The sequence below is a fragment of the Lasioglossum baleicum genome, chromosome 7 (assembly GCF_051020765.1).
Source record: "Lasioglossum baleicum chromosome 7, iyLasBale1, whole genome shotgun sequence".
Classification (NCBI taxonomy): Eukaryota; Metazoa; Arthropoda; class Insecta; order Hymenoptera; family Halictidae; genus Lasioglossum; species Lasioglossum baleicum.
Window position 1 is genome coordinate 13917519 of NC_134935.1, and position 16199 is coordinate 13933717.

At 42.8% G+C, this 16199-nt stretch overlaps 2 protein-coding genes across 3 annotated transcripts in view; both read right to left on the reverse strand.

Annotated features, from left to right (window-relative positions):
- Window positions 1-11934, reverse strand: part of LOC143210285 (uncharacterized) — a 41380-nt gene extending 29446 nt beyond the window's left edge. Inside the window, exons 1-3 of one of the 2 annotated variants that reach the window (XM_076427015.1) lie at window positions 11538-11934; window positions 5333-5633; window positions 4103-4197 (exon numbers count right to left, since the gene is read on the reverse strand). In XM_076427015.1, coding sequence (XP_076283130.1) covers window positions 4103-4197; window positions 5333-5633; window positions 11538-11584 — 443 coding nt within the window. In that variant the 5' untranslated portion in view covers window positions 11585-11934. The remainder of the gene's footprint in view (window positions 1-4102; window positions 4198-5332; window positions 5634-11537) is intronic. The other variant, XM_076427017.1, reaches the window with a different exon arrangement.
- Window positions 11935-12360: 426 nt separating this feature from the next.
- On the reverse strand, window positions 12361-15790 carry LOC143210802 (odorant receptor 13a). Its single transcript, XM_076427994.1, has 7 exons — window positions 15635-15790; window positions 15241-15549; window positions 14601-14884; window positions 14270-14369; window positions 14105-14209; window positions 13011-13160; window positions 12361-12542 (listed from the first exon to the last, which is right to left on the reverse strand). The coding sequence occupies exons 1-7, from the start codon at window positions 15788-15790 to the stop codon at window positions 12486-12488; spliced, it is 1161 nt and encodes a 386-aa protein (XP_076284109.1). The 3' UTR covers window positions 12361-12485.
- Window positions 15791-16199: the final 409 nt, after the last annotated feature.

The window sequence follows — 16199 nt, forward strand, 5'->3', positions numbered from 1 at the left end:
TTATATATTTTATATAATTATAAATTATTATAATTTCAATAATTGTGGAGTAGAGAACCCAGAGCCCACGATCTTTGACAGTCCAGTTTATTATTAAAATTACTGAAAATAGATATGGAAGTATGTCGAGTGTAAAATAGATACGGAAGTTTAGATAGAAACATATTTTTTTTAAATGTACATCTAATAATTCCAAAGAGTTGAAAATAACGTAACATTTTTCGATGTTTCTAATGTCTTCACAATTTCGTTTCTCACTCGTTCCTTTTCGCCATAAATGTAAAAAAGTAAATTTATCTAACGTCATATTCACCGTCCATACATAAAAAATGCACCAATACTTTTTCCAGCTGCCCGAATCTATGAATTATTATACAATGGTTCCCAATACACTATTCTACGTCTGTCACAAAAGTGTCGTTTTTAACACTCACAAGTTCGATCGAACAATTTCCACGCGAGATAGCATCGCCGAATTCGCTTCGACGTGTCTAAACGCGTTCGATCTGATCGAATCTTTCGCAGTACAATCTTCCCCATGTGGCCAACACATTCTACAATCTCCATTCTACAGTTCGCGAGGTACACGAGGATTTACGAAGTCCGTATCCGACCGGAAACAACGTGTCTTCCCCCGGACCGTATCCTGTCGCAGTTTACGCGACTTCGCGCAACAAACATGTTCCCAACGATTTTTCGAAAGACCCAGTTTCGGACACGCGTTACAACGTCTAAGCGCCGATAAAACTTGCGATCACCGACGAGAAACGCCTGTCTCCCTTTCCGCCATTCATCGACGAAACAGCTTGAAAATGGAAGGGTGGAGAGGAAGAAAAAAAGGGAACCGATATTTCGCGCGAACGGTAAATACAGTTTTTACGCGTTTGCCAGCAGCGCCGGGCGCAGTAAGTTGCAGGTTTTTTATTTTTTCCTTCGAGGTCGGCTACGGACAATCCCACCAACGTTTAATATGGGAATAAAACGGTGTTTACGAGGAAAAGCACGATTCGAAGATTGCTCCGTGCGCCTGGAATTACCGTGTGTTTTGCGGCCGAAGCTTTGTTTCTTCGCCTTCTCGGTCTGGGGTTGCTAATCGAGATTTAGAGGGTAGAAATAATTCCGGGGATGAATGTGATCTCTCGATCTACGGTCTGTGTTTTGCGGTGAAAGTCATGGCAAGCCTGTTTAACACTACAATGGGGTGAGATTTGATGTTCTAGCATATTAAGAACAATTGTAAATAATTAACAACTAAAATTTCCGAGGTGTGAAGGTTTAGTAGAAACTTCAAGGAGTGAATTGGATGGGGTGAGATTTGACGTTCTTCATTTTTCGAAGCAAAATTCAGTGTGTTGGTAATAAAGATTTCTCAATTAGAAAGCTGACTACGTAATCTATTATCATGTAATATATTGTCAATTTCGTGATAAAGATCACAGTTAGAATTTTTATAAGTATGAACACATTTCTTTTAAATCGGAATGAAATTCTTCTGTCACAGAAAGTGTGATACGATTTAATTTATCAGATTCGAAGATCCGTTTTTGTTGCTATCTATTATATTAAGTATAAGGTGGTGCTAATCTATCGAAGCCTCTTGTGGTGCAATAAAATACAATTTCACGAAATTACCAAATTCTAATTCACTTCTAATGCACTATGTTCCTAAACTTAGATCCTAATACAGTAAAAATTCTTACAAATTCAGATTTCAACTCACTGATACTATCAATATAAGTTTTACAGGAGGATATATTTTGCGCACGGTGCATTTTGCAATAGTGCATTTCGTAACAGTGCAAGAAGGTCGAACATAAAACAGTGCAAGAGTGAAAAGGGGGTGATTATCATAATTGTCCATAAACGTCTTACCAAAAATCGCGAAGGGACTACGTTCTCCACGATTGAATTTCCGGTCCCGTGTTTTCCGCGATCATACTTGCGAAACTCGAGCGTCCAACGAATAGGACGCCGCGGCGAAAAAGCTCAATCGAAAGCTGCAGGGGTTGGTTCCTCGAATTCTTACCCAGCTATAGCGAGCCGACGTCCGTCGAGGATTGCGAGTCACGGGGCACTGAGCTTACAAGACACATCCAGGCCAGCGGCGCTTGTAAGCTCGCGGCTCCTAAGCTCGACTTCCAACGTCCAACCCCTACCATCGGCACCCACCCCTTTCCGACACACAAACACACACGATATTTTCCGCGTTCCCTGATTACCATCCGCGGAATTAACCACAAATTAACCAACACTTTGATTCTAGCGCGAGCGCTTCTGGTCCAGAAACGTCGATACCCCTTCTCCTACCCTGACGTAGGTAGTTGTCAATTAACCCTTTGCAACCTGAATTCTTTTTGAATTTTCTTCTCCACTCCCTATCATTTTAGGTGTTGTATTTGAAATGTACTTCGAGAAGCAGTCGTTTGATTCGTACTAATTTTAAACAAGTTTTTAAAATTTTTATATTCAAAATAGCTGTCTATCATTTTAACGATTGTATTTAAAATGTACTTCAAGAAGCAATCGTTTGATTGGTACCAATTTTGAACAGTGTTTTGGACACAATTAAATTTATGGTTATTCCTTGTCTAAGTAAAAGAAAATTAATATTATAAAGAGTGGTGTATATTAGAATTGATAACTTATAAATGTCGAGTACTACACAATTTAAATAAAATTTAATGTAACCAAAGATACTATTTATTTTTTAGCTTATATTACAATACCATTTCGAAATTCTTCTTCAGTTTCTAGAGCTTAACACTTTATCTATCGGAAGCCTATTAATAGGATTTTCAATCATTGTGCTGTACCAAAAGAAAGCAAAGAAATTTTCTTTTACGTTGCAATCTTAAATGAAAATATTGTGGGTGACTTATTAGTTCTCAATGAAAATTGCTGTTGCTATTGAAGGTTCCATTAAAAAGTGTTTAGCCATGTACCATAGATTTGTTAAAATTATGCAATAATCACGTAATCCCCGATCAACATTCATCGCAATCGAAGCAGGGTAATTGGCTAACACCCTCGATCAGTGTCAGGGGGTTAATCTTCGACGGCCGAGACTGCAACCACAAAGAAGCATCAACGAATCGTTCAGAAGCCCCGCCGAAACGATCAGAGCCGTTTTGCTCGTTCCCGGAGGGTAAATTGGAGAGGGGAGAAAAAAAGTGTAACAAGGGAAACGATAAACTTGTCGTCGCTGTAACACCAGTCCAGGGGTTTCCCGAAGCCCCTGGTGGGTAGGCTACCGTCGGAATGCGAACTCAATCTCGCAGAGCACAGTACCTACACACATACGCGTACGAAACGTAATCGAAACGATTCGAGGCCTGCAGTGTAAAATCGAGTGCTCGGAATCGAAAGCCGATCGACAGCACGAACGGGACGAGCGAACTTGAAGCATGATCTGTCTGAAAACGATAGTGTAAAATTGGCCGGATAGCCGGACCTTGACCGAGAGAGGGATGCCTTGATCGCACCCGATTGGTGTGCAAACACGTCGATGCCTATGTGGCGCGGCCGCGTCCGTGAAAGACGAATGTCGAGTTTCCCACAGTTATCAATCCGGACGCGTTATCGGCCGGCTAATGCTTCCTCATCTATGTTCCAAAGGGATCGAACCGAGACTTACGTGTACACCTAGCTGGTTTTAGTGGGACACGCGGGAAAGCTTCGCTCTCACACTGATTTTCCGAAAACTCGTGGAGTCGAACTCTGTACCCCGAACTACGACATTGACTGTTTGCTACACGACGATCCAAAACTGGTGTCGCTAAATTCATTCCTGAGAAAACATTCGAGAAAATCGATCTTCTACTGACAATAGAAATTTTTTAATCTAAGATCATTGAGATTGTAAAGCTACACTCATGAGAATATATTCCGTTAATTTGTTTCCTTCGGCACATATTATAATCAGCTAAAATTCTGAATAAATGTACTTTTTTAATCTTTATAACGTAACATAATATTCATTGTGGGATTGACTGCTGGGAAGAAAACGATACAGCAGATTCCAAAAATCAAAGTAACCTTGAAATATTTGAAAATCGATCCACATACCAAAAATGTTTTCTCACGCCATTTTTGTAGGAATTACCTGACTGAGACGGAGCAATTCTTCTGATTCTTTCGATCTTCCTCGATCCTGGCAAATAGTCCCTCGCACAGCCTCGGAGTCAGTCCAGGATCCTCCTGAAAAAACATTATTTATATCAATTCAATGAAATTTATTAATTAATATATTCGGTACAAATGTAAACTAATTTTGTGAAAAGTGTAAATGGCATGGATAAATAAGAAGCTTGGAAGCAAATAAAATATAAATGAGCATAAACGTGCACATTGCGAAAGAAACATTCAGGACAACCTGACATATCAGAAATACAAGAAACGTAGTCAAGGGTCGAATCCAATTCACGGACTGTCAACTTGAATTAATTGCTACGAATTCGCTGAAACAAAACCTCAGAAAATTACAAACAAAATAATAGCTTTGAAAGCACCGCCTTCAATCGACGATAAAAAAGGAAGTCTGTGTACGGTCCGTGGAACGATCAATTACCACGGTGGCGTATCGCACTCGCCGGAAAATTATACTTTCCCAATTAAAAGGCAATATAATAGTTAACGATCGGAAGCGGGAGAGGAGCCAATCGCAAAAATTCATCTGCAATCGTGTCCCCTCCAGTCGACAGTAATTCTTTTTCGCGAATTTCCCCCGGTGGTAAATGGAAACTGTTTTCGCGGGTGCGTCGCTTAATTAAATTGCCCCGCGGCTTTACATTAGAGGGATGCGCCGGCGGGATTTTTAAAAGCGCGCGGACTGCACGCGTCCCAGTTATACTCGGTTCCAATTATGGAGAGGAGCCGTCTGGATCGCCCGAGGCCATTTCGATGACCCATAGATAACGATACGTGATTCCTTTTGTGCCTTCCTCGCTTCCGAGTTTCGCTCGTTCCACTCGTTTCACGCGGAAGCTGTTCGGAACGGAAAATGACTAACCTTTGTTTCTACATAAAAGTCATGAAGTTATTTGTCTAGATTTAAAAATGCATTCTTGTACTAATATAATACTCTCGGCATCAAGCATACATTTTTTTCAATCTTTATTTTATTGAACAAAGTACTCTGATTTTATTGAACTTCATGAGCTGACAATCAAAATATCGTTTGTCCATATTTAAAAATATATACTTTTGCATTGATATGTGCAGTGCAGCAAATTTGTTCAGGATCCAAAAACTTCATCAACGTTAAAAGAGTTTTTATCGAATTTTTGAGGTCACTCAAGTCAAGGATATATGAACAAAGACAAAAAGTGTATACCTTAGTTCCCATCATTGTGTAAGTTTTCCCAGAAGCACTCTGTCCATAAGCGACCAGACATGAGTTGTACCCCGACAGGACAGCCTCCAGAACAGTCTGACCAAGAGTTTCATAGATCCTCTCCTGATCCGCGAAATTTTCGGCATCAGAGTTGGACGAGTCGAAGCAATAGTCGAAACCATATCTCCTAGTCCTCTCACGACTATCTCCTGCCTTGCTGGAAGACACCTTCAGGTTCGTCAGCGAGATTCCATTCGAATCCGTGTGAACCACAACGTCCGAACCCGTTCGATTCAGCTCCCTGGATCATACAAAATACAATCTATTAAAAATTATCTTTGAGCTACCGTTAGGTTGTCTGTACTGGTAGAATACATGTACTGACAGAATAGCAATCCCTGATCACCGCAAGGTAATGGTGGCCTATAAGCCGCGAATGGTTTCTCGGTATTGCTCCATTTCGCAGCTCGCTGTTACGATTGCTAATTCGCGACACGGGGAGTGGAAACCGATAATGGCGAGTTAACTGCGAAGTGGGCGCGAAGTGGGCCAACGTGACTCCAGAAAGAGGGCCATACATTGCACCACTACTGTAAGTTCGTATAGTGACTTTCATACTTTTTGAGTTAAATTGTAATTTAATGAACTTTCTCTGAACAGTACTCTGTGGACATTGCATCGTATCTAGCAAGTTTGCAGGAGCCAAAACCATCCAAGGTCTGGGCAATTTGTGCTCAAAGGGTCGATGACGTATGTAGATCGGCTATCCCCACTATCCACTCCGGTGTAGTGCCTGTCCAGACTGTCGCGACAGGGCGACTCTCGCTGGTCGGCCGAGAGCAGTGCTTCGATTGTGCCCAACCTTTTTCATATGATGGATGGCCGCTAGAGGGGCTGCGCGGAAAAAACAGTAACGTATCTACTATCGGGTAGATGAAATGGGGTTCCTTGAGCACCCCGCAGAATTTAAAAAAATTTATATGATTTGATTCTGAAAAATGAATGTATAACAAGTGTATTTGTATATATTTTGTAACTCGTAGGACACATCCTGGAGTCTTTTTGTCCGGTAAGATTATTTCGATACATTCCCGCCAATATAACTGCCTCAGGGCTCTGGCCGCTCTGCTACCCAATAGTAGATACGTTACTGTTTTTTCCGCGCAGCGCCTCTAGCGGCCATCTATAGTATGAAAAAGGTTGGACACAATCGAAGCACTGACCGAGAGTCGATGATGTATTGTAGAATCGGCTACCCCCACTATCGCGCTCCGGTGCGGTGACCGTCCGAACCTTCCGCGACAGCCGGAGATACCCGATGTAATAAATACGTTAGTAATCAATGAATCTAATGTCAAAGAACAATAATTGATCCCTTGAATTGCCTAAACTACCCTTTGAATCTGAGGAATCTCTAAAAATCCAGAAATTTATCAAACGATCCATGCCGATATACGCGGGGGAGTACGAAACCATGCGAATATTCGCGAACCGACGGGTTCCCGACGAAGGATACCGGAAATGATCGGGTCGCGGCGGAAGCGCGGGACTCGCCATAGTCGATCAACGGCACACCGGTTGACCCAGAACGATCCGGGCACGTCCGGCACGTTCGGCACCGGCGAGGTGTTAATTTCGCAAAAACGCGATATACGCGCGGCACGGAATCGCGTCCCGATTAGACCGAATCGGGGCCGATAGGATCACGCGAGGACCTCGGGGTGAAAGCACCGAATCCGGTCGCGTGTGTGCGTCACACACCCTGAGCCACATAACCGCGTTTCCCGGTGTCTGGTCACGCCAAATGTTGTGCCGGCCGCGACGGAAGGCGACCCGAAAACCCGTTCAACCGTGGCTCGTCAACGGACACCGGCCGATACTCTCGAAATCCCCCTGGGAGAAGTTCCAATTCGGTTACCGACACTTTTTGCCGCGATAGACCCACCTAAACGCGGCGTATTCTACTGGGTGACTGCAAAAGTTCTTCTTTGAAACTGTTTCAGGTACAACAATTTTAGTTTGCATTCAGATCCACATTTATGGGACCCAAACGTTCTGATATTGGCATGAAATCATAGTACGCTATTTTCTCTGTAACTGTCGCGAAGGTGATTTACTCTGCCGAAACTGTTAAAATTTTATCTCGATCATTGGAGGATCCCCCTTGGAGCCAGTCAAGCGGATCCATTCAAACGTTTTGATAAAACCTCGAGTCTGTGCTGTTTCTTAGATCATGTAGTTCTACTACTTTTTATAGTAGATAACAACGAATTATCGAACATCGTGGAATAGATTATAAATAGATTTGCCTAAAAACTACGTTTCACTCCGTTCCGGTATATAGCATCGTCATTTCTAACATTTTAGCTACCAAAATTGTTATTCGTAGGGCTCTAACGAAGCTATAACGACAATGATGTTTGCACGTCTGTTTAGTAAACATTTAGCTACGTTAGCTAGACGCTGTGTTCATTCTCCATAAATGAACACGAATATCAATTTCGCCAGTCACTGATGCCTCGTGCACGTTCGATGTTGCAATTTTCATCGAGAGCCCCACGTTTACGTGGTTCGTTTGCTTATATAATAGAATGTGTATTACCCTCGCGGGTCTGATAAATAGCTTAGAGTTTGAAACGATAATGTCTGCCGATAATGGGATACTTTGCGATTGGAGGAAATTGAATCTCTGTGGTCATTGTGTCGAGTTCAAAGGAAAAGTGATTTTCACATTTGTCCGGAGTAAGTCATAATTCTTCTTTAACAATTCATCTCCACTTTACTGTTAAATTGATACAGTACACTAAGCCATCAATACGATGGAAAGATAAATTATTAGCTGTGTGAATGCTGACAAACTTTTACAATAACAAAACATCAATACACCTCTTTGAATATAAAATTTTTAAATGAATGTACAGTGAGATCAGTCACGTCGTTGACAACTAATTAACACGTTGATTATATTTTGATTGAAATTCTGAAAGGAGTGGATTCTAAATGGGGTAGATTCTATAGGGTTCAATAAGTAATTAATATGACAAGATTTAACTTAAGACAATTTTTGTTTATTACTAATAAATGCATAGAGAGAATATATATCACTAGTTTTGTAAATAGCAATAAATTCATGAATAAAGAGCTACGAATTAATTTGTACACCATACATTCATAAGGGTGCGAGAGAAATTCCATGTAAGATCAGAGAGGTCTCATAGCTACCAACAGGGCCTCCAACACCCTAACTCAACCCTCAATCGCCAATTCAAGGCATCCTCAGGAAATCTAGCTAAAATCTAGATTCTCCTAGTTTAGCAGTCGATGGCAGTTCATCCTTGACACGAAGCACAGCGAATGAAATTCTGAATGAAGTGCAGGGATCGCAGGGTGTTAGCAGTTCATTCCGAGATCGTGAAGTTCCACGGCGCTCGACTTCGGTGAACAGCATGAGTCCCAAGAAAACATCGACGCGGAGGTCTCTGAATGAATCGGGGCTGGGCTACGAGAGGCTCGTACGTGAATAGCAACGGGCACAGCCGGCTTTATTATCCGGCATCTACCCTCCGTGGCGCCGCAAACCAGTCAAGTGTTATTCTAGAACGGATGCGCTCTCGCTCCCGCTGCTCCTATTGGAGTCGTTAAACTGTCGAGTCGTGTGTCATCGGCGTGTCGTGCTATTCCTACGCGGACCCGGTCAGAAACATCGTCGACTATACTTTTGTCAGGGTGTTGAGAACATCCCCCGGATCGGCCGGAGTTACGCGAGGATCTAGCGTTTATGAGGAATCAAGTAAACCGATCAGGACAACAGACATCCTTGACCCTTGGTCTTGCGTATTCGTGCAATTTTATGGACCTTGAATACAGTCGGACACTTTTAAAAAATTAATTCTTGGAGCTGTTAAAAGTTTTCTAGCTGAAGTAAAACAATTTTTAGAAAAATTGCAGTTGGTCAGAATCGTGGAGAAACTTTTAAATGCCCCACGAATCTTACCCCACGTGAACGCGCGACAGATTTCGACTACTAGTTTAAATATACCTCGTCGAATCCCCTCGCCTACTCGGCAACGTTCATCACCTCAACGAGACACCCGGAACTTTATGAGGTTTTATCGTGTCTTATTCTTCGACGAAGACTTGTATATTTGCTCACCGTCTTCGTTTTGGAATAGGGTGGTTCGAGTTAACCCTCGAAAGAGTTGGCAGCCACTTCCGGAGTCGAAGCAGCGTAGAATTAGCTTCCAACAGTGTTGAATACAAACAAAAACAAACCCCTACCCAAACTTCTATTTATTATTATTTTACTTTACTCGTTTCATGAAATACTTCGTGCAGTACTGTAGAGTAGAACCTTCTTCAAAGCTTCTTCTCATTATTTTTTCTGAGTCTTTCGCCAACTTATTTATGGCATTTTTCTTATTAAAATTAATGACACTAAACACATTATAATTTGAACTGTATTTATTGGATTAATTCAAGCTTGGGTAACCAGTGATCTGAGAGTTGGAGCCTGGCCTGCCGGGAGGGGGGTAGCCGACCTACGTCCTCGACTCTCGGCCGGTCCGCGCGAGTCCTGTCCGGACCTTATTTTGCATAATGGTCCGCCTTCTAATAATTCTATATTCTCTGATATTTCTAAATGCAAACAAAAAAATATATAAAAAAGACTTTTTAAAAACCACGCTTATATTAAAGTGCACTAAAAAGGAGAAAATAATTTTTTTAGACATTAGTGACTATAAATAAAAGCGTGGAGCGCTAAACTATATTGACGTAATATTCGTAGGCGCTCCACGCTCTTATTTTTATAGTCTAAACTAATGTCTAAAAAAATTATTTTCTCCTTTTTAGTGCATTTTAATATAAGCGTGGTTTTTAAAAAGTTCTTTTTTATTTTCTACTTTTTAGTCTTTTTTAAATGGAACGCAAGATATAGTAATACTGGTGTGAAATAGTAAGATATAGAAACGCAATATATGGAAATACGCGAGATAGAATGAGGGGATGACTCCGAGAGACGACGTGTCTTGATGGAGTCCGAAATTATCCGAAATGGAACTCCTTCGGTGCGAAATGGGTCAGTGGAGTGGGGATGAGTCGGAGTGGGACCGCATAGTGGAGTAGGGAGCGCTGGCGCGCGGAGTGGGGATCGCTGAACGCGATGAGGTACTACCGAGCGTCGCGCGACGAGGTGTGACGGTTAATATTAAAATTTCTTTTTCTCCTTAACGCACGATTCTTTTTTTTAATTTGTTTTTTAATATTGCATTGTCATCCAATTCTGAGCTATGTTTAAAGTTTGATGTCTCTAGCTCATCGGGAAGTTGTTTAAAATTCGATTACAACATTCATACAATAACAACAACGACAACTCGGCAAGCTAATATAAGCGTGGTAATGAATGGCAAATTTCTAAAAAATCACAATCATCTTTTCTTTAATTAATACTTCAAGCTCCCAAACTGGTTTCATAAATTGACTCAATAAAAAAGCACCAAAGCAATTCCTACATTTACCATCTCAGAGTGCCAAGATCCTGTCAAATAAACGAAGAAGTTATCGACGGTTGGGCAATCTATAACCATAAAACGTCTCCGGTCGCGACCTGATTGCGTTCCCGTAATAATTGTCAGTTTGTCTGACTGTCGTCGCGGCTTCTATCTATAGAAATGAGTCCGGTAGCAGACGTGCTGAAAAGGAGACGCCGTTCCCGCGAATCTGCCAGCAGATTTCCGTTCGAACAAGCATATCTATAACAGAGAAGCGACCGCGTCCTCTACCTCAGTAATTACGTCTGCGTGTGTTACCGGCAGACACCGGAATATTGGCAGCGGGGCTCGTAAAACCGTTGAAAAAACCGTTCCGCAAAAATGAAATTGCGGCGGCGGTAAACCTTGACCTCCCGGGGGATCGCGTATACGTATCCAGAGCACGCCGGTTTTTGCTGTTTCTTAAAATACATCGGCCTGCGAGGCAGAAGCGAGCCTAAACGGCGAGACCAGCAGGCCAACCTAGAATTTTCCGCGGACGTTTTCATTATTCCGTGCGTGATCCTCGCTAACAAACATCGCAAATTTCAATTTTTACCCTGGGACCTCTACTTTTCCAACAGTCATAAATCTCGACTATAATTGCTAGAATTTACTTAAACATCGAAGGCTACCATACCGAATGAAGAACAGTACTGAGTAAATTGTAAGCTCACCTGGCCGAGATCGGTCTCACTCGCACTGCCACCTTGATGTTCGCCATATTGTCATCCCGTGGACGACTACGATCGACGTCATCCAGTTTCCATCTCCAATTGTTGAATTGCAACTTTCCCAAACACGCGATGTGTTTGACGGTTTTTTAAAGGCGGCTCCAGGGTTCCTTCTGTCGCATAGAGACACGGCGAACACTGAAGGATGCACACGGAATCGGTGGAGCAGAGAAGTGCCGGCTGTGCGTGCACTGTGGCCGGGTGCACGTGTTGTACTGTTACGATGAAAATACCCTCGAGTCGCTTCCCAAGACCATTCGCTCGTGGTTTACCCCACCCAGAGAACGCGGACGAACTCGATACATTTCGCCCGAACCGCTGCGAACGCCATGACATCACAGGTAACCGTCATCTAGGTCCTAGGTTCTCGTCCGTTCGAGCATTTGCTACCTTTGAGGAACGTTCAACAATGGGACCGCTCGGTCCTTAGACCTTGGTGAGTCATCTTATGGTGCTTTGATACTTGTAAACAAGTATGACTAAGAATCTAAGAAACGAGACGAAGATGTCTAACTACCCTCGAAAGCCGACTTCGCAATCACTGAGGAGATGCCCAGGTAGATTAAAACCAGGTAAATTGTGAAAATAATAATTTCTATATTAGTAAAAGCTCTATTTGTCTATCTGTCGTGAAGTTCCGGACCCTCGGACATTGTCGCGACCAGTAGTCATTGTCTCCCCGGTTGCGATCAACCCCCTAAATCCGTTAATTCGTCGACGAACGAGGAGGACTACGCGAACTTTCAGTCGGCGCTTTGATGTACACGGATATTTTTAGACTAGTGGAACGACTATGGTATATGTACGTATATGTACGCTCTGCAAGTTGAGTCATCAAGGGTCTACAATCGTAAAGCATGTGGTGTGCGTCTACGTTCATCGTAGCGGCCATTACTCCTCCTTGGTGGCCGTCAGGACCGTTAAGTACGAGAACGAGGTACTGAGCACCTGAAAATCAAACGACATATTACCGAAACTATTATCTTAATCAGCAACAAACAGTACACCATAAAACTCGATAAATATTCAGCGGATCATTCTTCTGGCCGCCATCCTTCATACTTAGGGGTTGAAAACTAAAAGATCTGTTTGTATGTGCAAGAAGCTATCTGCATCAATGCAAACGAGTAAACATGGTTTGCAACCCTCGCATTCGATAGCTATCATCCCCTGAATATGAACGATCTCTGGAAAAAAGATACGCAACGACTGCTTCTTCTATGCATTTCTACTTGATATGTAAGTTTAAAAAGGTCTGAAGGGTCGCTTTATCATTCCCCTTGTTAGCAAGGGATGCTCTCGATGTTCTTCATCAATCGATTCGATTACAGTGAACAATATTGATGTTCGAATCGAGTGAAGCAGTTCGGAGGACTTGGAAAGGGTTGAAAGGGATCAAAAGTGGTTTTCACTCACCGTGGAGAAGCTCTGCAGAGACATACTGTAAAATTTCGCCGCTGTGATCTGGTTGGGGATCATCGACCGCATCATCATGATCATTAGGTTCGGGCAGTAGCGGCTTTTTATCCATTCGCAACTGTAAGCTGACAGACCGACGTTCTCGCTCTGTTCAATTAATAGTTATCAATCATTTCTCACAGTATAGGAATAAAGAAATTAATTGGACAGCATAAATTTTCATTCGAAAAAACCGGCGAATAATCGAAGGCTCCCAGTCAAAGTCCCCAAAGTCCAATAAAAGCGGCGCGATCCACTTCTATTTTCTGCCAGCGATTACTTTGACCACTCGAGATTGCCCGGTTGGTATAGTACTTTCGGCCACCTCATTCTCTTTGGGTTCCTAACACATTCGCGATTCTAATTATAATTGTAACTTCCGAGTGACTAATGCCTGTTCCTCCATGCTGATTTCCCCGGGATGCAGTCCCGGGCACAGAGAGAATAATTCAATAGCCCCGAGACGAGGAAAACTCCGGTTCCGTTCGAGAAGGAACCTGATCAATCCGATTCGTGGAGCTTTGACCGTGCAATCCGCTCGCGACCGCTTTCGATTAAACGACCTCGCGACTTGAAAAGGTACAGAGCAGTACTGAAACTTCGGAAAAATTCTGTCCTCCTTCTCCTCGTTGATTTTCAAACCCCTCACTCTTTGCGAATATTTAAAAACGTTTCACGTAAATATTCGCACAATTAGGGGAGTTACAGGACGGGAACGTAACTGGCGAAACTTTAAAGCCGTTTATCTCGAAACTGTGCGTTTTTAAGAACGTTGTACAGCGTAACTCTCGAACCGATGAATATTTTCACTTTGAAATTTTACCGAGGCATAAAACTTGGACGTCGATATCGAATCATTACAGAATTGTTTACAAACTTTTAACGATCAATTTTCTTGGTAAATATATGAACATGAGAGAAGCGAATTATTTTGCGTGTGATTTAAACAATTTTTATCCAAATTCCTCCAAGAAGTGCCACTATCTAGCTCTGGATATTGAGATCATTCTTGTCTGGATTGAATATATGGAGACCAGTTTTTCCCCGATTACCTCCTCTATCAACCCGTCCCCGCTGAGGCTGTACATGAACAGCTCGAGGATGGCGGAGTTCAAGAAGGTCGAGTATTTCATCAGCCGTCCCGTGTCCTCCATCATCTGAAAAGGTTACTTTTTATTGACGACGCCTGAACAACGCAGCGAGAATGCCGGACGCACCGACATGATCTGGAAACCCGCGAAGCAGATCAGACCGGTGCTAATCACGAATTGAGCCAAAGCCAGAATGTTTATAAGCCTCTCCAGCGTATCAGCAAACCTGGAAAAACAAGAACCTGTTCGAAACGGAAGAAATTGTTTTTGACCCTGGAGAGTTTTTTTTTGCGGAATGATCAAAGAAGGGAGAAAACTGGTTTGCTCTTTAATGGCAATCTCTTGTTTGTTACTTTACGCATGAAATGAGAATGCCTTATCTGTGTATCTCTGATTTGCAGATTGGTGAAGTTTTGATTAACATTAATTGTTCAAGTGTCGAATAAACCAAGCCCACTCTATTGCCTGCTGATGGCGAATTATGCACTCCGTCATTTCCGAAGAGGAGTCAGGATCGTCGCCGCTTATGGTCTCCAGCCTTTTCCGTAGAACCGCAAACTTCGCTGATCCATGCGTTATCACTACCAAGTTGAAGCTAGTTGCACCGGCGATTATACTTCCCGCGAAGCCGCCTGCTGCCACGTTGAACAAGTAGAAACACTCGAAAATCGGTGATACGGTATGGTTGATGTAGAAATATCCACGGAATGGCAAGACTTTATCATTTCCTGCCACGTAGATCTGTGGAAAATTAAGGGATGTTAGTGTTCAGTGATGTATCAACGTCAAACATCGTCAAACCGTTGGCAACCTCTCCCAAACTAAATCAAACCAGCTTACAGTCAAGATATCAATGCCAGCACCTAGAACAGGACTGGGTACGGTTGGGGCCGATCAAACACTTGCTTCCCCCACCAACCTCTCTTTCATGCAGCGCGCACCGTCCTCGCGTTCGCGCGACGTTTCCCGGGTTTTCGTTGCCCCACCATACGTACCTTCGTAGCTATTCGCGACTATGGTGGTTACAGTTTTTCCTAAATCGAGGCAAATGTACCCAGACCTGAGCTAGAATATGATCTCTCCATTGATGTACGTACTTCAAGAAGCGGAACAAACATGAAGAGGACGACGCTTATAACCACGGTGGTGATGAAGAACTTGGCTAGTCGGTAGGCGAGCATTGTCTTCTCCGACAGGATCATTCTGTCCTCGTAGGAGGTCAGGGTCCAGTCCTCCCGCATTGCGTTCACCACGTACAGCATGTCCTTTTGATGAGCGGTGTAAACCACTAACCGGATGATGCACAAGTAGAAGACCGTGCAGGTTAGGGCACACTCTGTCGCCTGGTTCAAGTCACTGAGATGGTAAATCACGTCGGCCGTCTGCCCGATCGACGTCACGCCCACCTGTGCATCCAGCCTCGCGATGAACAGGCGAAACACCCACCGAGTCTGACCAATTATTTTTCTTAATTCCTAGAAACTTGCTCACCAGAAAAAACATGCAGAACAGATGAAACCTTCTTAACAATATCCTCGATCTGCTGCTGTCTACGGGCAACGGCCAGATCGCGATTATTTTCCCGGTCATCATTACAGGCTTAATGAGTCGGTCGTACTGCTCGCCCCCGTATATTTGGAAATTCATTGTTCTGAACCAGTCTGCTTATCGGGCTACTTAACAAAAGGCGTTATATTATCAATAGACATTACGCAAAATAAACATTGTTCGCATTAATCGCAAACGTGTATACATATGTAAAAGGAAGATTCGGTCTAAAATAATTCAACAAAATTCACTGTTATACTAAACGAATTTTTTAATTGTCTCCGAAAATTCTATCTTGCTTGTATTTATTAATGAAATTTTTTATTATGACTCTTCTGAGTCTGTCACCTCCTGCATCGCTACCTGGCAGTGTGCTTCAAGGATCGTTCTACCATCCAAGCCGATCGCAACCATACACGATGGTAGAAAAGAGAATAACTTGGAAAAACTGCGGAAACATCGATCCGCTCTATACTTATTACTTTATAGTGGGCGTGTCGCGATAGTT

What these genes read in the sequence shown, in the direction of transcription:
- LOC143210802 (XM_076427994.1), bottom strand. Translation starts at nt 15,790, where the DNA reads ATGAATTTCCAAATATACGGGGGCGAGCAGTACGACCGACTCATTAAG. An exon ending in CGGGTTTCCAGATCATGTCG is followed by an intron (nt 14,210 to 14,269) that starts GTGCGTCCGGCA and finishes TAACCTTTTCAG; the next exon opens with ATGATGGAGGACACGGGACG. An exon ending in GGGACGGGTTGATAGAGGAG is followed by an intron (nt 13,161 to 14,104) that starts GTAATCGGGGAA and finishes TTAATTGAACAG; the next exon opens with AGCGAGAACGTCGGTCTGTC.